A 24,111-nucleotide genomic window follows, 5' to 3' on the forward strand; every position below is an offset into this window, starting at 1 on the left:
TGAAACCTTTAAACGGCCACACGGGCTCCCTGGCTGGTGTTTCCGGGCTTCTGCTCCAGGATTGCTGTGCCCGTGCTCATCACTCTGCTGAGGTCCAGCTCTCTCTCTGTGCCTGTCCACCCAGGGGCTTTTTGTCCTGTGTCGTGACATGCAGGCGCCCAGGCGAGCAGCTGGCTGGCAGTTCCATTCTCACAAAGCATGAGCGCCCACTGCTCCCCTCTGTGGCCCCAAGACGTTGGCCGGGGGGCTCCCGCTCTCCCAGAGGAGGGGCTCTTTGGCCCGGTGGGGGGTGGGAGGGGGTTGAGTTGCAGAGGGAGAACATTCCGGGCATTCTGAGTGGCCTGGAGTGTCTTCTGGGAGCTCTGCAGAGGCAGGCAGACCCTGCACCCACTTTGCCCTGCTTCAGCCCCTTGGTACATTCTTGGGCTCGGACATCTGTGTGGGGTGCAGATGGCGTCCTCTTGGAGGACGTCTGTTTAGAGAGACTGGTCCCTGCTGAAATACCTTCTGGGCTTTGCCCGACTCATCACAGACTTCAGCGTGGATCACTCAGCGGCCACATTCGGGTTTTGTGCTGGCACTGCTCTGGCACCTCACCTGTCAGGCCCATTTCCTTCTTGCGAGAATCCTGAGAGCTGGTATCACTGTTCTCCCCATCTCGCAGGTGAGGAAACTGAGGCAGAAAGGTTGAAAAACTTGCCCAAGGTCATAGGCTGTCCGGTGGGACCCCCAGGCCCTGCCTGTAACCTGTGCTCTTAATCTCCCTCCCTCTGGCCCCTGCCCCCGTAAAGGATAGGGGCCCAGGGCCTTCTTGTCCTGATTTGCAGGTGTTTCCCACGTTCTGCCCTCCTCCTGAATTTCCCTTGGAGACCAGCTTTAATAAAACAGCAAGAGCAGCTGTCATCCGTGGAGCCCGTGTGCATGCCGGGCGCCCTGCTTGTGGCTCTGCTTCTGATCCTTAGAGCATCACCCCCTTTCCCGGGAACTTGGAAGAGGGAGGGGTGGGAGATACAGCTCCGGTTGGCCCCCTGGGCCCGGCTGCAAGGCTGCAGTACTGTTTGATTCTAAGGGCAGTTTTAAGGTTTGGGCCATTTGGGCTGCTGTTTTAGGGTGACTGCCCACATCTTGGTACACGGTTCAGGGCTCCACCCCGCCCTGTAAAGTGGCTGATGAGGCTCCCTCTCCAGGGGTGTCGTGAGGACTCACCTGAGCTGGCACTTGCTGTTGCCCTCCCGTTTCTCTCGCTGGGCCTCTGCGCCAGGCCCTGGTCCTGGCCCTGCCTGCTCACAACACCATGTCCCCGCCCTCTGCCCCTAAGCCCTGTGCTCAGGAGGCCACCACGTGGGCACAGCCTCCAAAAGGAGGGCCCCTCGTTGGGACCCCTGGCCACTCTGTGTCCCACGTGGCTGATGTTGAGAACAGCAGGCTTCTGTGGGTGCCTGCCCCCCAAATCAAAGGTGCCCTGTGCCTTCTGGCAAACAGGTCGATGGCGTGTGGTTTTGGTGTCTACGTGGCCATAGCCACCCACCACCTGGGCGTGGCTGGCAGCCCTCTGTCGTGGGCAGTGCAAGGAGTAAGCTGCAGGAGGCTGACCTGAAAGGTGACCAGAGTCCTTGGGGTGGGGCCCATGGACACAGCGGCCGGCAGATGTGCTGGAAACCAACAAAGGAAGTCTGGCGGCTCCAGACTCAGAGAAACTAAAGAACAGTCGTGTTTAATTAAGTGTCCACGTAATGTAGCGTATGTCCCCTTGCTTGTCAAATCTAGTATTTTAGATGCTCACATGTGACAACAATTTATGGACGATTTCCGACACACCTGATGATGGCTAAAAGGTCGGGGCCGAGGCCAAATCAGGGAGTTTAGCTTCAAAAGCAAAACCATAGAAAGCCCCCCCTAGAACCCGGGCAGGAGAACAGTTCCGTGTCGGGGCTGCGGTTGCTCTGGGGCAGGGCTTGGAAGGAATTGGGCCTCCTGCCTCCTGCCTCCTGACGGGCGTGCTGTGAGAAAGGTGGGCTGGGGCACCCGCCTAGGGCTTTTGTTTCAGGTGGTTTCTTTCGAAGCTGCTTCTCCTCTTTCTGGTTTCTGTTTGCCAAGGGCCTGGGCTCCCGGGTGCCTCAGCTCCCTGGTCCCCGCCTCCTTGTCCCCACCCTTTGTTCTCTCTCTTCCCCTGGCCCCTCAACGGGCCTCGGTTTCTGTTTCTGGCCTTTCCCCTTTTTACTTGTGCTGTTCAGACCCTCCCTGTGGCCCTGGGTCCCATCGTTAGATCGTCCATTCCCAGCAGTGTGTGGTGCCTGCCCGGAGGACCATTTCAGCACTGACCGCCCCCCACCCTCGGTCCAAAGAGAAACCCACAACAGTGAGACTCCCCAAAGGGAAGCAAGCCTGGGGTCGAGTGGATCCCAGTCTTAATTCAGCTCTTCTTCTGCCTGCTCACTCCACACCCGGAGCCTCCACTTTGCCGTGCAGGTATTTTTTCTTTAGAGTTTGTCATCAGTGCTTGCTGACTTCTAAACCGAGGGGATGCAAGGTCTGGGCGGGAAATGTCAATTTTATGTAACTCAAGGGAGAGGCTAGGGTCACATGCCTGAGGCTGGTTCTGACAGACTCCTGCCACATGAAAACGGATAAACCAACCTGGAATCAAAGGAAAGAATTTCCCCCACTTAATCTCCGGTGAGAGAGACATCCAGCTAGCTCAGGAAACAGTCCCGAGTTCACTCTGGAGGTTTGCGGGTTCTCTGTAACCAGGGCGTCAAGGAAGCCTTGTGGTGACTTGGTGTGTCGGGGACCCTTGGGTCTGATGGAAGAGGCTTCCTCAGGGGGTGGGAGAAGGATTTCTGAGGCTATTTGTCTCTTGTCAGAGTAAGTGGTTTTTTACTCCGAGTGCTTCAAGTCTCACAAGTCTTTCGTTTTCAAGCGTCTGTTGGTTCACGTGGGCCGCCATCCGTCCATGGATTCAGCACATCGGTATCAAGCACTTGTGTGGACCAAGTCCTGTTTTGGTCTCAGGGATGCAGCAGTGAACGGGAGTCATCATCTGTCCCCTTAAAGGATCATGTGTTCTTATAAACAAACAAATAAGTAGGATAATTTCAGAAGTAAGATGAGTGGTGTGATAGCCTGTAGGGTGAGGGGCACAACTTAGATAAAGTGAGTTGGGGAAAGCACAGTCGGAGTGACATCTGGGAGATCTGCAGAGCCAGGGAAGATCATTCCCCACACGGGGGAACAGCAGGTGCAAAGGCTCGGGGGCAGGGAAGAATGTAGGGTTTGGGAGCAAAAGGACACAGTGTGGCTGGAGCGTGCTGGTGGAGACGAGGGGCGTAGGCCCTGAGGTGGTGATCGACACCCACATCTCTGTGCCCTGGGGCATGTATGCGGGATGTATGCACTGCATGTGTTTACTGTCCAAACATTTCCAGTTGGTATAGTGGCTGTGTCATCCTTCTAGAGCACTGTGCGAATGGAATCTTTTCACCTGTACAGGTTGTGGTAACCAAAGTGCCCCTGGAATCTGCTTTGCTCCTTCCAGAAGAGAACATTGCTAATCAGGTTTTATGGGCTGTCCACTCCTGATGTGAAAAAAAGAGTACTGGGACCAGAGTCTTTGCCGAGTGTGCTCATGCCCTTGCCCACTCTGGCCAGGCTTGTTGCCCTGGGCAGCCTCTTGTTCCCCCACCTCCAGGCCACCTGCAGACCTTCCACCCCGGGCTCATTCATTGTGTGACGTGCTTCCCCTTGGCCCCCCAGGTTTGCCACCCAGGAGAGGAATGCCCTGCTGCTGTATAATGGCCGCTTCAACGAGAAGCACGACTTCATCGCCCTGGAGATCGTGGATGAGCAGGTGCAGCTCACCTTCTCGGCAGGTAAAGCCTCCTGCACGGGAGGGAGCCACCCTCGGAGCACGTCCTGGGCGCTTGGTTGTTTAAAACCACCCCATCGGGACTTTCCTGGTGGTCCAGTGGTTAGGACTCCACGCTTCCATTGCAGGGGGCGTGGGTTCGATCCGTGGTCGGGGAACTAAGGTCCCGCATGCCTCACGGCACGGTCAAAAAAGCAAAAAAACACCCCATCCTGTGCAGCGCCGTCAAGCGTGCTGACCCACTGATTCCCTGGTTCTCCATCTGGGAATCCGTCCTGTGGGAGAAATCCAGAACACACAAAGATGTTCATTGCAGTGTTGTTTATAAGACGCAGCTCAAATTTCCAAAAACTAGGGGATCATTGAAGGGTGCTTCTGCCTCTGTAGATTGAAAATATTGACAAAGCCGTTAAAAATGTTTTCCCGGTGGTTGGAAAGAACATTCGTCCACTGTTGGAAGGACTTTTAGCCTTCGTGGTCTGTTCACCTCTGTTCTCCCTGGACCTCCCCCCGCCCCGCAGGTGAGACCACGACGATGGTGGCGCCGCAGGTTCCTGGGGGCGTGAGTGACGGGCGGTGGCACTCGGTGCAGGTGCAGTATTACAACAAGGTAGGACCGGCCCCGCCCCACCCGACCCCCAGCCCGGGCGGCCGGTGGGCGGGGGCAGGGGGGCCTGGCAGCTTTTTGGTCTTTAGACATTTATACTCTGAAATTTCAATAAATATGCTGGTTGAAAAAGTTATTTAGGAAATGAGCATTTGTTGAGGGTCTGTGTAAAGATACCCAAGCCCTGCGCTGGGGCGGATACTCCCCCAGGGAGCGCTGGGCGGGGAGACTCAGGGACCCCAGAGTCCTACACGGGGGGAAAGGACGCAGAAAGAGCTTATTCATTGCGGCTGCCTCGGCCGAGTCATTACTGGTGGCTAAAATTCCAGGCCATTCAGACACTGTTCCAAAACCCAAGTAGTCCACCCTTACCTGGATGAAACCTGAGAGTCAGAAGGCTCCCCTAGGAAATGCTGTGAAGGTCTGGGCGTTTTGGGGGGTTTCCTTTCATTTTGCTGTTTATTGGCTTGTAAGGAAACTCCTTGGCGGTTTTTGCATCAGAATGTCCCGCTTTCCGTCGCTGTGGTTTTTGCAAAGCGCTCTTCTCCTTCTTGGGAAACTCCAGGGTGCCTCCTGCTCATTGAGCCCCGACCCAGGCCTCCACAGGGCTTGCGCCTGGGCTTGGCTGGCAGACAAGCGGTCCTCCCTCTGTAAGAGATACACCCATGGAGGAAGGGTGCTTTCTGTCTTTCACGTCTACTGCATTTCAGCTTTTTGACACAGTAATGATGGGCGACCTCTCCCCCAACTTGGGCCTGAGGTCTGTGTCATGCAGACCCCTCCCTGTGGCTGTCCTTCCCCTAGTCTGTCCTCAGCCATCGGAGCCCTCTGCCTCCTTTTTACATATGGCTCACCCTACATGTCTCATTTCTCCATCACCCGAAATACTTAGGCCCCCAGCAGTGATCACCCTCACGGTGACCGTGGTTTTTGTCCCCAGTCTGTGGGCGGGAGATGCCCCTGTCGCCCAGCACCAGGACAGAGGCCGGGTAGGCTTTGACTCGGGTGTGGAACTCTGCAAGGTATTTGTGATGAAGGCAGGGAGAGGTTCTGGTGGGGGTCAGGGTGCAGATCTGAAGCGACGCGGGGGCTGGTGCTGCTCTCAGGATTCTGAGGACCAAGCAGAGAGCGTTCGCAGGTGCCTGGGACGGGGTCTGGGCTACCGCAGCCCCCAGGACAGCCTGCCGCCCTCATTCCTGTTAGCCCCCCTGGGCCGTGGTCTCGGCCGTGCCCGGGTTGCTTGATGCAGGGCCACGTGAGCCAGTTAAGGGTGGGGGGGGGCGGGGGGCGGACCAGAGGAAGACAACGCACCTCCAAAGATACACTTGCAATTTCCTAGCTGCCCCGTCTCAAGCGCTGGAGTCTTCTGCTGCATCTGTGCCCCTACAGCTGTCTGGGACAATTAGGGGCCAGTGTGAGGTGCACCCACCTGCTGCCCGCCTGGAGCAGCCTTTCCTGGCTGCTGTGCGAGACAGTGGGCTCCGTGGGACCCTCAGAGCCTCCCCTCCTGCTGACCTCCGGGGGGCTCGAGGATGGGATGGATGCACAGCTTGGGATTTTCTTTCACGATGTCTTAACCCACACGACGTCCTTTCCCCAGTTGCTACCCGTGGGCCTCTCTCACCCTGGAGGACACAGGGGCCCCCCGGACTCCCCCAAGTGAATTCTTCTGCCCCCACAACCTGCTCGAGGTCATATGGTTTCGGCCCCTTCTCTCTGCCCTGGAGACAGTCTCCCCCACAGCCATTCTCTCACGATGAGGCAGCTCTCAACTGCGCAGAGGTACAAAGACCGTGCCCCAGCATCCTGGAGGATCACGAGCCCCGAGCCCAGGACCACGCCCTGTGAGCCTCTGTGTCCCCATAGCACGGGGCACAGTCCCGCTGAGCTCAGGAACTGTTGTATCTGATGTCGGGGCCGGGATCTGCTCCAGCCAGCAGGACAGCGGTTGGACCCCTGATTCCTCTGTTCACATGGTCAGGATGGCTGTCCCGTGTCCGGGCAGGACCAACAAGCAGATATGTCAGCAGCAGAGCTCCTGCGAGGCTGGCCCCTCCTCGGCCAAGGCTGGGGACAAGGGGTCAGTGGTTTTCTGGCTCAAACACATTCGGGCTTTTGTCGGGACGTTGCACAGCCCCTCGAGTAGAAAGAAGGAAAAGTAAGAGTTGCAATGGATGCTCTGGCCTGCCCGCTGCTCTGGGGCAGGTGACTGCCACGTGGCAAAGATGTCACGCCCCACAGTCTGGGCTTCACACACCTCTGAGCTCTCAGCCTCTGGCCTCCTCCCCTTGCCAGCAGGGCCAGGGCCTCAGGGATGGGCAGTCGGCTGTGCGCTCGGCAGGGTGCATGCCAGTCGGGATGGGCCGAGGGGACCCTCTGGGGCCCATGCTCCATGTCAGGGAAGCAAAGGACGCACACGTGGTGCATTTTCCTTCCTGCTTGTATGGGAAACACATCTCCCAGGGCCGGCTGAAGACTTTGGGCTTCGGGGCTGTGTCAGCCTTGGTTGCCCACCAGAGCACCTGCACGTGGCGTGTTCCAGAGTCACCTGCCGATGGCTGAAGCAGCAGCCGGTCACAGCTGAGCAGAGACGGAACCTCTGGCTCGGCCAGCCCTGTCCAGTCCCGGAGGCATCCATCGTTCTTGACCATCGTCAGGCACGCAGGAGGCATCACGAGGGTCTGCTCGCAGAGACCCTCCAGGGAGCACTGAGGAGGCATCTCACTCCTAAAGGGCCCCCGGGAGAAGGAAGGAGGAGCCCACTTGAGAGAACATGCCCTGGCAGTGGATCACTGCCACCCGCCGCTTCCGTTCCCAGGGCCAGCCTTTCAGCAGCACCTGAAGCAGACCTCAGCGCAGGATTAGGCCTTTCCCCTGCTGCCAGCTCAGCTATTTCCTCTCCTGCCCAAGGCTGTTTGATGGAGGAAACCGAGCAGTTTGCAGGTAGACCTTGAGGCCCCCCCTGCTGTGGTTTCCCTCATCACACAATGGGAAGTGCTCGATGTGCTCTGGATTAGGGACATCTGTCTCCTGGGAGCTTTGTGTCTCAGGGCCCGAGGCACTCACGTGTCCAGGGGCCTGGGCAGGGCTCGGCAGGGAGGAGCAGGTTTGGAGGGGGGCGTGGGGGCAGTGCGAAGGGCCCACCTCAGGGGCGTGGCCAGACGGATGGCAAAGAGGGCAGCACTGGAAGTGGTCTGGGGGGGGCGCGTCGCTCTGCTCTGCGGGCATCAGTTATGTCATCCACGTCGTGTCTGGTCCTTAGAGTGGGTCCTGTGTGGGAAACCTCTGGGGCCCCTTGGACCTTCCCCAAGTCTCCTGGGGCCCAGGAACCTGTCCGGGCTATTTTACGAGTCACCCCCCATACACACCCAGGAAATAGGTGGAAACCTCACCAGGATGGTCCCAGGAGGGCGTATCACCAAAGAGCCGCAGGGTGTGGGGCACCCATGATGGGCAGTGCAGGACCCGGGGCTGTGACAGCCCTGAGGCCGAGAGGAACCAGGGGAGAGGGCAGAATGGAACCCAGGTAGGAGGGGTCATGGAGAGAAGCCACCTGTGCAGAGACGCGACCTCCTGACGGCTCTCCCCGCCCTCCCTCCCATTTCCTTAGGCTCCCTGTTGACCAAAGGCAGGCAGAAATCAGAGAACAGGGCCGCTTGATGTGGTCCCTATGGGTTGGTGCCCCCAGGCAGGGAGCCGGGCAAAGTCAGTTTACTTTTTTTTCCTGCTTGGTGGCATTTGAAGCGGGAAGGTCTGGTGGTATAATTCACCTTCGGTGGAGCCTGGGTGCCCGCTGGGGCTGGGCGTTTTCCTGGGAAGGTATTTTAAAGGCGGACAACGCTTTGCAGAAACATGTCGAACTCCGTCAAGCGCAGATGGAACCCAGAGCCCCGCTGCCCACACCCACCCCTGGAGGTTTGGGGAGGAGTTGGAGGATTTGTGGTCATCACTTCCTCGCAGATGTGCTTTTTTTCCCAAGACTATTGTGCACGATAGGTAAACATTTCCCCTGCCAACTCGCAAAAGAGTGAATGCGCCTGATGGAAGAGCTTGTGCAGGTTGTTCTGAGATGGTAGTTTTGTGTAGATAGTTCCAAAATGATTTCTTTGCAGTTGGAACTCGGGTTTGGCAGTAGTCAGGGCTCTTCAGGGTGTCTGCCCTTTCCCCTTGCCCTTCGGTGTCAAAATGTTTCTGTAGAGACCCTGGGGGCCGTGGGGAGGGGGAGAAGCACCCTCCTGTGGAACCATCTGTAATGTGGCATCTCCGCTCTTCCTGGGGAGGATGCCTGAGAGGACAGTCACTCACTCACTGAGTGCCTATTGTGTGCCCGGCGGGGCCCTTGCACTGGGCGTCTGGAGGGATTACCTGGAGACCCTCACCTTGTCCGGGAGCCCAGCTGGGCCTCGGGGATGCTGACACATCATCCAGGAGGAGTTTGATAGGATCCTGGGCGGGGCCTCGGCAGGCGGCCTGTTCTGGTTCGAGTGATTCTGAGGTGGCAAGGGTTGTCTTTGGTCCAGCGCTGAAAGCATCTTGGTGAAGTGAGAGCCCCAGCTGAGCGGCTTCTCTCAGGATCAGCATCCTCTGAGATCACTGAGCAGAGCATCCCAGTGCTTGAGGTTCCCATGACCTTGGGGGAGGGGCCACCGGTACAGGGTTCATTAGGGACTTCTCTGCCCCGGCTGCACTTCAGACCTGGCTTGTTCAAGTCATTCATTCTTGGGTCTGTGTCACACACTATATTCCAGGGGTTCCAGGGAAGTGGGCTATGCATGGGGTGGTGCAGAGGGGTGTGATCCACCACACCCTGGGGTCAGGGGCGTCTCCCTCTGCTTCCACAAATGTTCCAGAAAACTCAAGGGCTTCCACTCAGAATCTTGTTTCAGGCTGGTCTTGATGAAAGTTCTCCTGGGGTCCTGCAGAACTGCTGTGGTTTATGTGGTCCTCTGGGTGTGGCTGCCTGGCCTTCCTCGTCACTCCCTGCAGCCCTTCCTTCATGCCTTTGTTCATTCATTAATACATGGAGCAGTTACTGACTGCCTACTGTGTGCCAGGAACTGTTTAGGGTACGGGGATATAAAGAAGACAAAAGAGATAAAAACCCTATTGCTGTCCAGGAACTGATGCTCCAGAGGATGTGGAAGGGTTGGCGTAGGGAAAAGGAGAAGGGGAGAGGGAGAGAGAGAGAGTGAGAAGGAGAGGGAGATAGAGAAAGAGAGGGAGGGAGAGGGAGAGAGAGGGAGGGAGGGAGAAGGGTCATTTTACCCACAGAACTCTGGATTCTTTTAATAAAGAAAGGTATTTAGTTGCACAATTTGTATGGAAACACAAAAGACCCCAAATAGCCAAAGCAATCTTGAGAAAGAGAAACGGAGCTGGAGGAATCAGGCTCCCGGACTTCAGACTATACTACAAAGCTACAGTAATCAAGACAGTATGGTACTGGCACAAAAACAGAAATATAGATCAATGCAACAGGATAGAAAGCCCAGAGATAAACCCACGCACCTGTGGTCACCTTATCTTTGATAAAGGAGGCAAGAGTATACAATGGAGAAAAGACAGCCTCTTCAATAAATGGTGCTGGGAAAACTGGACAGCTACATGTAAAAGAGTGAAATTAGAACACTTCCTAACACCATACACAAAAATAAACTCAAAATGGATTAAAGACCTAAATGTAAGGCCAGACACTATCAAACTCTTAGAGGAAAACATAGGCAGAATGCTCTATGACATAAATCACAGCAAGATCCTTTTTGACCCACCTCCTAGAGAAATGGAAATAAAAACAAAAATAAACAAATGGGACCTAATGAAAGTTAAAAGCTTTTGCACAGCAAAGGAACCCATAAAAAAGATGAAAAGACAGCCCTCAGAATGGGAGAAAATATTTACAAACAAAGCAACTGACAGAGGATTAATCTCCAAAATATACAAGCAGCTTATGCAGCTCAATATCAAAAAAACAACCCAATCCAAAAATGGGCAGAAGACCTAAACAGACATTTCTCCAAAGAAGATATACAGATTGCCAACAAACACATGAAAGGATGCTCAACATTACTAATCATTAGAGAAATACAAATCAAAACTACAATGAGGTATCACCTCACACTGGTCAGAATGGCCATCATCAGAAAAATCTACAAGCAACAAATGCTGGAGAGGGTGTGGAGAAAAGGGAACCCTCTTGCACTGTTGGTGGGAATGTAAATTGATACAGCCACTATGGAGAACAATATGGAAGTTCCTTAAAAAACTAAAAATAGAGCTACCACATGACCCAGCAATCCCACTACCGGGCATATACCCTGAGAAAACCATAATTCAAAAAGAGTGATGTACCACAGTATTCATTGCAGCACTATTTACAATAGCCAGGACATGGAAGCAACCTAAGTGTCCATCGACAGATGAATGGATAAAGAAGATGTAGCACATATGTACAATGGAATATTACTCAGCCATAAAAAGAAACAAAACTGAGTTATTTGTAGTGAGGTGATTGGACCTAGAGTCTGTCATACAGAGTCAAGTAAGTCAGAAAGAGAAAAACAAATACTGTATGCTAATACATATATATGGAATCTAAAAAAAAAAAGGAAAATGGTTCTGATAAACCTAGGGGCAGGACAGGAATAAAGACACAGACATAGAGAATGCACCTGGGGACACGGGGAGGGGGAAGGGTAAGCTGGGACAAAGTGAGAGAGTAGCATTGACATATATACACTACCAAATGTAAAATAGATAGCTAGTGGGAAGCAGCTGCGTCGCACAGGGAGATCAGCTTGGTGCTTTGCGACCACCTAGAGGTGTGGGATAAGGAGGATGGGAGGGAGACGCAAGAGGGAGGGGATATGAGGGATATATGTATGCATATAGCTGATTCACTTTGTTATAAAGCAGAAACTAACACAACATTGTAAAGCAATTATACTCCAATAAAGATGTTTAAAAAAAAAAGAAAAGTATTTAGAAACCAAGATTCAGGTGCTAGATATGCTCATTGCTCCTAGGGTGTCTCACTCCCAGTCTCTCTCACTGGGCAGAGCTAGGACATGGATGTGTGTCTATATTATGTATAGGTATGTGTGCATGCTCACATATACACATACTGAACTTCATATTTATTTCTATCTCTACTTATTGAAAACCTTGAATTCCATTCCAGCACTACAGAGTCATTCTAGTTTTTTCCATTTCCATATATGTAAATCTTTTCTTGCTCAGTGAGAAACCTTGTTCCCATTATCCTCAGTATAGTTATTTATTATCTCAATCACCCATTATTTAAACAGTCTGCCAACCCCACCATTCCACCACCTCACTGAGCCCTCACCAGGCTGCCTCCCTGCTGCCCGTCTCATTCAGCCTCAGCCTTGTGAGCTGCTACCTCTCTCAGCCCTGCAGATGCTGGGAACAAGGGGCCTTCGTAGAGACTTGACTAAAGTATTCAATTATTTAGAAAAGGGAGGGAGGAAGTTTGTTTAAAATTTGTTTAATTTAAAAGGAATGAAATACAAGATACCAAAATATGTGGGATGAAGGTAGAGCAGTGCTGAGAGGGAAATTCATAGCATTACATACTTATATTAGAAAAGAGAATAAGTCTCAAGTCAATAATATGAGTTCCCACCTCAAGAACCTCCAAAAATAAGAACAAACCCAAAGCAAGTAGATGGAAAGAAAGAATAAAGATAAGAGCAGAAACCAGTGGTTTTTAAAACAGGAAAAAATCAGAAAGGATCAATGAAACAGAGCTTTGGGAAAATCAATAATGTTGTCAAACTTCTAGCAAGACTGACCGCCCCACCCACCACAAAAAAAAAAAAAAGAAGAAGAAGACAGATGACTAGTATCAGGAATAAATTCTCAGTTCCTCAAAAAACACAAGCTACCACAACTCAACCCATGTGAAATAAATAATTCGAATAACTACAGTACTATTAAGGAAATTGGATTTGTATTTTAAAAACTCCCCCAAATGAAATCTCCAGGCTCAGGTGGTTTCGCTGGAGAATGCTACCAAATGTTTAAAGAATTACACCAATTCTGTACAGTCTCTTTAAGAAAATAGAAGAGGAGGGAACACTTCCCAGTTCATTTTGTGAAGTTAGTGTTACCCCAATACCAAAAGGAGATGAAGACAGTACCAAAGAAACTACAGGCCAGTATCCCTCATGACTATAGATACAACTCATGTATACAAATGTTCACAACAGCTCTTTCCCTAACATTCCCAAACTGGAAACCTCCCAGAAGGCCCCTGTGGGTGAATGGCTAAGCAGACTGTGTACATCCAGACCATGAAACTCAAAATACTATTCAGTAATAAGAAGGAACGAACTACTGATACACCTAAGAGAAAAATATGCAGATCAGGGAAAGCCAATCTCACGAGCTTGTGTACTGTATGATTCCATCTGTATAACATTCTTTTTTTTCTAATAAATTTTATTTATTTGTTTGTTTATTTATTTATTTATTTATGGCTGCATTGAGTCTTCATTGCTGCGCACGGGCCTTCTCTAGTTTGTGGTGAGCGGGGGCTACTCTTCGTTGCTGTGCGTGGGCTTCTCATTGCGGTGGCTTCTGTTGCTGCAGAGCACGGGCTCTAGGCGCGCAGGCTTCAGTAGTTGTGGCGCATGGGCTCAGTAGTTGTGGATCGCGGGCTCTAGAGGACAGGTTCAGTAGTTGTGGTGCATGGGCTTAGTTGCTCCGCGGCATGTGGGATCTTCCCGGCCCAAGGCTCGAACCCATGTCCCCTGCATTGGCAGGCGGATTCTTAACCATTGTGCCACCAGGGAAGTCCCTGTATAACATTCTTGAATGACAGAATGATAGAATTGGAGAACAGGTGAGTGGTTGCCTGGGGTGGGGGTGGGAGGGAAGTGGGTGTGGCTGTGAAAGGGCAACAGGTGGGGTCCTAGTGGTGATGGAATGTTCTACATCCTGACGGTATCAGCGTCCACATCTGGGCTGTGATGTTATATCACTTGCAGGATGTTTACCATTGGTGGAAACTGGGTAAAGGGCACATCGGATCTCTGTTATTTTTTAGAATTGCATGTGCATCTAAAATTAACTCAAGAACTTAATTAAAAGAACTTTGAAAGATACACAAATATGTGCTGGCATATGCAAATTTTTTTCTGAAGGGTATCGTCCTCCCCGCAAAACAAATCCATCGACAGCACACATCAGATAGCTGTGCTGGGTCATAAACCATCCCAAGCATGGTATCTTAAAACATCAGATATTTATTATTCCTGTGACTTGGTGCCAGGAGGCATTGTTGCAGCTCTTTTTGCAAACAGTCTGCTGCATGTGGATACCTTTGGGATTAAGGTTGATGAGAAAGGAGGCGGCGTTCATGTTCATTTTGTACCTTTCTGCGATACTTTACGTGTTTCACGTTTTCTTTTATTAAAGAATACAGCAAGAGTCATCTGGGTGATGGGGTCATGAACCATTTTTGTTTTCATTTAAATTTTTTGCTTAGAAAATCATTTGATTTAAAGAATGTAGGGCGGTACACCTGTCAAACAGTAACGCAGGTGTCCTGAGGCGAACTCAGTGAGGACAGAAACCTCCCGTGGAGCAGAAGGGCAAAAGCTCGCTTGGTCTTGATTTTCAGTACGAATACAGCGGGGCCTCACGATCCTTCTGACCTTTGGGGTTTTAAGCAGGAGGTATCAGAAAAGTTACCACAGGGATAACTGGCTTGTGGCGGCCAAGCGTTCCATAGTGACGTCGCTTTTTGATCCTTCGATGTCGGCTCTTCCTATCATTGTGAAGCAGAATTCACCAAGCGTTGAATAAATAAAGAAATAAAAATAAAGAATGTACAAGATAAGGAGGCTAAACTTTTTTAAAGTGTAGGTAAGCGTTTGCCAAGTCCGTCAAACCTTTGTGGTGGAGGAGGTAGCCAGGCAGGCTCATTACTGTCCCCGAGTCTGCAGCAGGGTCTTCTTAGCCTTGCTCCTCCCCCAATGGGGGGTGCCAGCATGGACATGTTGCGGATGAGTCTGTGGGATGCCCCCCACGCGCTCATTTCCTACTGGGCAGGTTCACCCATTCAAGTTCAAGTCCCCAGTCTGGGGAGTGAATCGTTTTGTTTCTCCCTGGCTGCGTTTCCTGCTTCCATGGCCAGTTTCTCGGGATGGGAATGGCTTCTGTTGTGTCTGGGCCCATGGGTCATCGATAAATGTCCAACATCAATGCTCCCATAACCGTAGTGGGAGCCCAGCCCACGGTCCCCAAGGGGATGGGGTTGCCCGCCTGCTGGCGGCCCAGGGAGCTGGGACAGTCGCCTGCTTCCTTTCCAAACACGGCCCCATCAGATGGCAGAGTCACCTGCTATGGAAACAGAATTACTCCCCAGGACACACACAGCCCCACCCTGGGCCCCTGCTCAACGCCTATTACGGAAACTCTCCCTGCAGCCTGGGGCACCACCGACTTCCCGGCGGCTCCCTGTCTGGTGGCCGTGCTCCCCCACCTGCCGTCCTTGTCACACCCAGGGTGCCCAGCTCACCCCCTCTCACTGGCCTCCAACACTCTGCAATGAGGTGCTGCCCCCCGCGCCTCCCGCCCTCCCCGGGACCAACACGTTACCGTGAGGTCCTCACGTCCGCCCTGGGAGGGGGACACGGAGGGACGGGGCCAGGGCTGGATGGAGCTGCGGGCGGGCAGCTGTACCCCGCTGGTGCCCTCCTGCTGTGACCGTCCCTCTCCCCCACCTTCCCAGCCTTTCCAGCCTCGTCTGTGCTTCCTCCCCACCAACTCGGCAACCCCCTGCATTTCCACCTTCATCACAGATGGATTCTCAGCAGGGCAGCCTCGAGGCCTGCAGACAGGGGTGGGGGTGGGGAGGCTGGTCAGAAAGGGGATGGAGACGAGTGGGAGGCCCTGGGGGTCTGTAGGGAGAAGCTGAGGGTCTGGGGGTCTTTGCTGCTGTCCAGAGTCTGGGGACAGAGGGGAGCCTGTTAGGGTCCCAGCAGGAGCAGGTGGGGTGTGCACACACACACAGGAGTGAGTACTGGTGAGTGGGCACGTTTCTTTTTTCTTCTTCTTCTTTTATATTTATTTATTTATTTATTTGGTTGTGCCGGGTCTTAGTTGCGGCAGGTGGGCTCCTTAGTTGTGGCATGTGAACTCTTAGTTGCCGCATACATATGGGATCTAGTTCCCTGCCTGAGGCTCGAACCCCGGGCCCCCTGCATTGGGAGTGTGGAGTCTTAACCACTTCACCGCCAGGGAAGTCCCTGTGCATGTTTCTTGAAAGCCTTTCTCCCTTTGTCGGAGGAGGTTTTCTGAAAAGATGGCCTGTGACCCGTAAACCCTCGTAGCCCAGAGTGACTTTGTCATTGCCGAAGTCCCTGTCTTTCCTCTCCCAGGACTGTGTGGGCTGAGCCCAGAGGGTCCATCTCTGTGACCCCAGAAGCCACTCGCAGGCGCCAGTCCCCGTGGCAAGCTGAGTACCCCAGGGGCAGCTGCTCAGGTGCCCTCCTCCATCTCTGGTCCAGCTGGGAGTAGCCAATGGTCAGATTCATAGGCCCTACGAGTGCAGGGACGTGAGCTTCTCATGGGGTGCCTAAGGGTCTCCCACTTGGTGCCAAGGAACTTCTTGTCCAGAGAGCCCCCAAAAGAAGAAACGTGTTACCCCAGCTTTCCAGGAAGGTGCTGTTAAAACTGAAAGAACCCCGATCTTGAGCCCTTCATCTGGCATTGGAGAAGAGACCCCCTCCACGCAAATCTGCATAAACTCCTGGGTTCCCAGAAAACCTGGGGAGCCTGCCTGGCCAGGTGGCCGCAGACAGGGGCCTGACACCGACGGCCAGCCCAGCAGGGACAGCAGCTGAGGGGCTCCTGGCTCCCTTTCACCGACTCCGGAGCTTTGTCTGGTGAGGGGCCGGGCCCAGTGAGGGGCTTGCACCTTGCCTCATGGATCTTTTCCAGAGCAAAAGTCATCCCCCCGGAGATCACTGGGGCCGTTAGGAGGTGCTTATTTATACACAGTGCGGAGCACAGACCCAACGCTCGGTGGATCTCCGCCTCGCAGCCCTCGGTTCTTCCATGTCTGAGCCTATCGTGCGACCATCAGAAAAGCACCTCCTTTGACCTGTGGCCACAGTTGTCAGGAATTGGGTAACCTCCTTGCCTGAGAAACAGCAGGCTCTGCTGTGATTTGTTTTAAGGTGACCAGTTGGTTCTGACCCTTGTTAAAAATCTTTTCTTTTTAACGCTCCCCAAATAAAAAGAGTCCGTCCCCACTGGCCAGTATTTTCCTGGATAACTGAACACATGAAGGACTCAAGAGCTGCAGGTGTCTGTGTTTGAGCCCTGGAGAAGGACCTGAGGCTGCCACGAAGATGCAGTGACGCACTGGCTGCTAATTGCTCCTTTTTTCTTTAGAGATGTAAAAGAAACTGTATATTTTTAATATAGGAAAATAGGACAGCAGAAATACAGGGAGAATAGCCATTTGCGTGTATTTTGGCTTTCTTCCTGTCTTTCTTAGCAGTAACACGGCAGCAGCAAACTTCATGGAATGTTCCCCTCACAAACGTCTGTATGCAGTTAATCCCACACGGGAGGTGCCGTGTTTACTCCATATTACAGCTGAATCTGGTGCGGGGGGTGGGGGGAGTCATGTGACTTTCCTAAGTGGGGTCAGGATGTGACCTCTTGGCCTTTGGGAGGTGATGCTCCTTGGAGACTGTGGACACTGCTGTCCCCTGTCCCCTGCCAGCCTTAGGCCTTCACCTACATTGGTGTGACAGCCAGCCCAGCAGCAGGGACTCTGCAAAGGGGCTCAGGTCCACTCTTCCAAATGACCCTGGAGGTGGGAGCTGTGCACTGAGCCGCTCTCTAGGAGAGGCTGCCCAGCTCAGCAGTGCATCCCCTGCCCCAGGTCACTGGCAGGTGGGGGAGTGAGGAACACCTGCCCCCTCAACCAGAGATGTCTGCCCTACCTGGTGGCCCGTAAGTGGCCCACCTGGTGGCCCGGTCAGGCTTGCATGCAGCGGTTTGCTGCCCACACCCTAAGGGGTTGCTGTGTCCCTCCTAGGATGTAGGTGTCCCATGTCTTAAAGGAAAAAGGTCAAGAAGGCCTGGGCTTAAGTCTTAATGTTAAACTCAAGAAATAAATCTATTTACAGCTTAACCTGGGGAACTCTGGGCTTCTCCTGTCAATTTCATTGACTGAAGATGGTGGAATGACTCCTTTTTTAAAAAAACTTTATTGAAGTATAGTTGATTTACAATGTTGTGTTTAATTTCTGCCGTACAACAAAGTGATTCAGTTATACATACATATTCTTTTTCATATTTTTTCTGTTATGGTTTATCCCAGGACATTGAATATCGTTTTCCCAGTGCTCTACAGTAGGACCTTGTTGTTTACCCATTCTCTATATAATAGTTTGCATCTGCTGACCCCAAACTCCCAGTTCATCCCTCCCCCAACCCCCTCCCTCTTGGCAACAACAAGTCTATTCTTTTTTTTTTTTTTTTTAACTATTGAAATTTATTTCCTTACAGTTCTGGAGACTGGAAGTCTGAGACCAAGGTGCTGGCAAGGTTGGGTTCTTCTGAGGCCTCTCTCCTTGGCTTGCACATGGCTGCCTTCTTGTTGTACAAGTCTATTCTTATGTCTGTGAGTCTGTTTCTGTTTCATAGATAGGTTCATTTGTGTCACATTTTAGATTCCACATGTAAGTGACACCATATGGTGTTTGTTTTTGTCTGACTCACTTCTCTTAGTATGGTAATCTCTAGGTCCATCCATGTTGCTGCAAATGGCATTATTTCATCCTTTTCATGGCTGCATAATGTTCCATTGTATGTATGTACCACATCTTCTTTATCCGTTAATCTGTCGATGGACATTTTGGTTGCTTCCATGACCTGGCTATTGTGAGTAGTGCTGCTATGAACATAGAGGTGCAGGTATCTTTTTGAATTATAGTTTTGTCCGGATATATGCCCAGGAGTGGGATTGCTGGATCATATGGTAATTCTATTTTTAGTTTTCTGAGGAGCCTCCATACTGTTCTCCATAGTGGCTGCACCAACTTACATTCCCACCAACAGTGTAGTAGGGTTCCCTTTTCTCCACACCCTCTCCAGCATTTGTTATTTGTAGACTGTTTAATGATGGCCATTCTGACCAGTGTGAGGTGATACCTCACTGTAGTTTTGATTTGCATTTCTCTAATTAGCGATGATGAGCATCTTCTCATGTGCCTCTTGGCCATCTGTATGTCTTCTTTGGAGAAATGTCTATTTAGGTTTTCTGCCCATTTTTCGATTGGGTTGCTTGTTTTCTTGTTGTTGAGTTGTATGAGCTGTCTGTATATTTTGGAAATTAAGCGCTTGTCAGTCTCATCATTTTTTTGCAAATATTTTTTCCCATGGAATGACTTTTTTTTCCCATTTATTTTATTTATTTATTTATTTTTGACTGCATTGGGTCTTCGTTGCTGCGCGCGAGCTTCCTCTAGTTGTGGAGAGTGGGGGCTACTCTTTTTTGCAGTGCGCGGACTTCTCATTGCAGTGCCTTCTCTTGCTGCAGAGCACGGGCTCTAGGCGCGTGGGCTTCAATAGTTGTGGCACGTGGGCTCAGTAGTTGTGGCTCACGGGCTCTAGAGCGCAGGCTCAGTAGTTGTGGTGCACAGGCTTAGTTGTTCCACGGCATGTGGGATCTTCCTGGACCAGGGCTCGAAACCATGTCCCCTGTATTGGCAGGCGGATTCTTAACCACTTAGCCACCAGGGAAGCCCTGGAATGACTTCTTGATGCTGCTGAAGAGGCCCCAACCCCCCATGGAAAATGCAGGCAAGGGGATGAACCACTTCCCGGCCCTGGGCGGCAATTGCCGCGGCTCCACACCGAGGAGCAGTCTGGTTCCCGTTGGACAAGCCATTTTGTCCATATGGAGACTTCAAGTCCTGTGCCGAGTTCCAAAGCTGTCTGGCAGTTCCACTGCCCTGGAGGAGCCGGACTGGTCAGTGTAGCCTTTGCAGCGTGGCAGATGGGGGTGCAGGTAAACCCGATGTGGGGGGGGTGGCACCCATTCCTTGTGCTGTGACGTGCTGTCCCGGGGCCTGGGATTCCGCGTGAGTGGGCAGGTGAGATCCTCGCTGCATACATTTCATTTGGGGGGAGTGGGGCAAGTTGAGATGTAAGTGCCCCCGGAACAGTCAGAAGGGGCGAGGGGTTGGCAGTTGGTTGGAGTGTCAGGAAAAATCTGCCACGTCCCTTCATCTGTCTTTCCTACATTCCTTCTCTGCTCCTTGCCTGGGTGGCGTTGGGGGTGAATCCCTTCCCATAAGAGATGTGAACTTAAAGCTGTTGCATCGTGGCGTCCAAAGCACCTGTGTGGAGGCCTGATCAGCGAGCGGGGGTTCTGGAAGCAGGGGTCTGAGAGAGGCCGTGGCCTGCCTGGGGAGCCGGAGGGGATTCACACCTGAATGTTACAGGCGGGGAAGCTGAGGATCGGAGTCTCCACTAGAACATCCTGTGACCTCCCCACAAGTGGGAGTGCCCCTCCCAGGCCTGTCCTGGGCCCCCCGGGGATGCAGTACCTTGATCTGCTGTTTGAGTTCCAGCAAAGTCCTTGTGGAAGGCTCCTTGGGAATTTGGTTTGGATCCTGGAAGCGTGTGTGTCTGGATGTCTTTTCCTCTTATCTCTTAGCTTCAGGGAGACACCACGCCTGCTTCGGAGGGGGGTCTTGTCACCTCTGTGCCAGGACCAGTGGGGTGTCTCACCCACATTTCTTGGTGCGGCTGTCAGCCTGTGGGCTGCATTCAGCTAGCCCACCCGGCGGGTCCGAACCTCAAAGTACACGTTCAAGGCTACCTTTGGACTCTTTGTGACATTCCTCAAGCCCAGCCATCTGTGAATTCTTTGATACGAATGTTGGTTAATCATTTCTGACACAGAGTGTGAATCCATTTTGTTCCCAAGACTTGCCCCTCCTGGTGTCTGGTTTCAAGGCCCCCCCTACGCCTCCTTCCCCTGCATCCAGCATTTGAAACTGAACCCCCAGCTGCCTCCCCGATGAGGAATTGTCTGCAGCAAGTTAAAAGGCTGTAGAAATGTGAGTGCTTCGTAAGGACCAAGCGCTTTTGTGCTCACAAACAATCCCCATGGGCTGCTCTGGAGCCTCTAAATGGAAACGCCGGGAGAGGGGCTGCACAGGGAGAAGAAATAAGCTGGAGGGAAATAAAAAGGGCCGGCCCGCAAGTGATGACTTAGGGCGGATTCGCCGAGAGCCAGGGACCCAGATCTGCACAGATTTGCAAAGAAAGCTTGTTGTTTTGGTTCCCCCGAAGCACACACGGGGTCCTTCAGGGTTTTTCTCAGGTGGCGGCAGGGATGGGCATGGCAGGTGTGTCCTCGGTGGCCCCGATTCCGCCTGCCCCGTGGCAGGTTCTGTTCAGGACAGCCTGTGCACGTGGAGCGGTGTCGACGGCACCACCTGCGGGCCCTGCTGGCTGGCCTGTGCCTCCATTTCTTGGATCTTGTGCCGGCTTTGCTCGGCCCCTGGGTGTCCACACCGGGCTGCTACAGGGCGGGGCTGGGGGTGAGTGGGGGCAGGGGTCCCCCGGCCGGGATGGGGAGGTACAGGGACTCGGGCCTTCACCCGTCCTGTGCCCAGTGCCCCTCTAACTCGAGAATTGAGACGATCCTCGTATACTGCCATGTGGCCCCTTTATTCCCAGGCTGTCTTCTTCTTCTGTGCAAACTTAAAAATTCATCTTAGAAATATGAAGGGGCAGTTCATTTCATCTTGCTTTTTATTCTTCGTTCCTCCCCACCCATACCCACAGAGCCTCACAGGCCTTCTCGTCACCAGCCCCAGGTCTCCCCCTCAACGTGCTCACATCCCTTCCCTCTTGCAGACACGCGGGGTGGGCATGCGGACCTGAGCCGCGCACCGTCGACATCTCCCGATTCTCCTGGTTCCTTTCCTGCCCGGCCTTCATCCCACCTGCCGGCCATCCAGCTATGCTTTGTCTTCCCTCATCAAAAACGGATGAGCTAAAAAACAAACAAACAAACAAACAAAAAACGGATGAGCTGAACCCAGATCAAACACACCTGCTGGAGTCGTCGTCCCTGCCCCCATCGAGTCAGGCAGGCCGTGTCATCACACGCACACCTCCCAACCCTGACGGAGAACGTTCACTGCTCTTTTTGCCTGTTCGTACTTGTGAGTCTTGACAGGAAGGCAGTGGGATGTAGTTTAGCCCCATTTTACAGGTAAAAATGGGGAAGGAGTTTCTCAAATGTCCAGGTAGAAAGTGGCCGGGGGAATTATGAATGGTGGATGCCCATCCAATTTTTTTTTTTTATTGAGGTGAAGTTCACATAAAATTAACCATGTAAAATGAATAATTTAGTGCATTCACAATATTGTGCAACCAACCACCTCTATCTACTGATAGATCTGAGATACTTTCATCACCCTAACTGGAATCTTTGTAGCCATTAGCAGTCCCTCCCAAATCCCCCACCACCCGAGCCCCTGGAAATTCCTCATCTACTTTCTGTCTGTGTATTTGCCTATTCTGGACACGTTATATAAATTGGATGACACAACATGTGACCTTTTGTGACAGGCTTCTTTCACTTGGCATGATGTTTTGGAGGTTCATCCACATTGTAGAAACACCAGTATTTCATTCCTTTTTATGGCTGAATAATAATCTATTCCACTGAATGGATTTACCACATTCTGTTTACCCATTCATTTGTTGATGGACTTTTGGGTTGTAATTTTACCTTTTAGCTATGGTGACTGGTGCTACTATGAACATTTGTGAACAAGTTTTCGAGTCCCTGTGTTCGGTTCTCGGGGTCTATTCCTGGAAGTGGGGTCCTGGGTCATGAGGTGGGCCCGGTGATCTCTCTGAGGACCCCCGTCCGTGTATCCTGCGTCACCTGCAGCATTGTTTCCTGTTACCTACGGCCTTTGCCCGTGCTCCCTTCTTGTCCTCTTGGTGATGCTGACCACACGTGGACAGTTGGCATGTGGTTAAGCTTGCTCTGGGGCAGCGTGAGCAGGGGTGGGGCAGCAAGGTGCTCTGCGGAGCCAGAAACCGGCCCTCGGATGTACTTCCTTCTCCCTAGTACCTCCCCATGCGTCTCTCCTGCTGGTACTTTTGGTTCTCACTCTAAGAATGCTTGGTTCTGTGGTCCAGAGGGCCGTCTCTTTTGACCCAACGGCTGGTGGATCTTGGAGCAGGAATCAAGAAGCAGGCGTTGGGCGATGTTTGTTTTCCCAGAAGTCATGCTTGCTGCTTTAATGCAGTAACGCCGGACTCTGAAATCTGTCTTACCAGTGGGGTGTCTCAAGTCCGTAAGTGCTGCTCTAAATACAAAGGCTGATTTTTTTTTTTTTTTTGTCTTTTGCCTCCAATTTTCCTCGCTGCTTCTGCTTGAATCCCGTGGCTCTGAGTGGCTCTGAGCTATTGATTATGAGAAACCGTTTACAACAACTGCAGTTGTGTAAACAGTAGCTTCGTTTCAGTAAAGCCTCCCGAGTATAAATGCTGTTTATGTCCTTCCTCTGGAAGGCTCACACCCATCCCCAAAAATGTAAATTATAAGTTGTAAACATAATACGGGGCTCGCACAGCTCAGGGACAGTACTTTCGCCCGGATCGCACCTAATACTTAAGCATCCCATAATGAGCACTTGGACGTGTTCTCTAATGCAGGCTGCTATTACAGAGAGAGAAAACAGATTATTTCTTATACTTATCTAACTGTTGCTTAACCAGAGGTGAAATCTTTAAGGATATAGCTTGGCCGACCTTGTGATCTCATCAACTGACGTAAAAGAAAATGGAAAGGATTATCCATGAGCTGGAATGTCAGGAGGCAGGGTAAAAGACTCCCTCGGATTTACCTGAGAAGGGTTTGAGGGAGACTCCTGTGTCTGATGTTGATGTCACCCTCCAAGTCCCTGTAACACAGAGAGGATGGGTATTCTAACATTAAATCCTTATCCTGTACACAGAGAGACTGAGGTATAGTGATAGCCTTGTCCAGGTCAGATGGTTGGCCAAGGGGGAGCAGAAGGCCCAGCTGGGGTTGCCAGGTACAGTGGTGCAGGCTGTGCACTGCGCAACTCCAGGGCATACCGCCAGGGTGAGTGAGGCCTCCTGAAGTCACACAACTTGGCTGCCTGGCTGAGCTCCCGTTACCAAAATCTCCATGTCCTGCCTTTCAGCCCAGGGTCTTCAACCAAATGGATACTTCCTTGTTCCTATTTAAAAACTGATGGTTTGGGCCTCCCTGGTGGCGCAAGTGGTTGAGAGTCTGCCTGCCGATGCAGGGGATACGGGTTCGTGCCCCGGTCTGGGAGGATCCCATATGCCGCGGAGCGGCTGGGCCCGTGAGCCATGGCCGCTGAGCCTGCGTGTCCGGAGCCTGTGCTCCGCAACGGGGGAGGCCACAACAGTGAGAGGCCCGCATACCGCAAAAAAAAAAAAAAAAAAAAAAAAAAAAAACTGATGGTTTGGAATGAATTGTGCAGTTGTTATTTCCCTGTTTAAAGACCTTGAGGATGATTTAATTAAATTCCCTATGTTTTTACAACTCCCCGTTTCTAATATT

General features: G+C 52.1%; 1 protein-coding gene across 1 annotated transcript in view; it reads left to right on the plus strand.

Annotated features, from left to right (window-relative positions):
* Positions 1 to 24,111, plus strand: part of CELSR1 (cadherin EGF LAG seven-pass G-type receptor 1) — a 146,807-nt gene that overhangs the window by 76,472 nt on the left and 46,224 nt on the right. Inside the window, exons 4-5 of the mRNA XM_060112662.1 lie at positions 3,754 to 3,869; positions 4,387 to 4,475. Of these exons, the coding sequence (XP_059968645.1) occupies positions 3,754 to 3,869; positions 4,387 to 4,475 (205 nt within the window). The remainder of the gene's footprint in view (positions 1 to 3,753; positions 3,870 to 4,386; positions 4,476 to 24,111) is intronic.

The sequence above is a fragment of the Mesoplodon densirostris genome, chromosome 11 (assembly GCF_025265405.1).
Source record: "Mesoplodon densirostris isolate mMesDen1 chromosome 11, mMesDen1 primary haplotype, whole genome shotgun sequence".
NCBI lineage: Eukaryota > Metazoa > Chordata > Mammalia > Artiodactyla > Ziphiidae > Mesoplodon > Mesoplodon densirostris.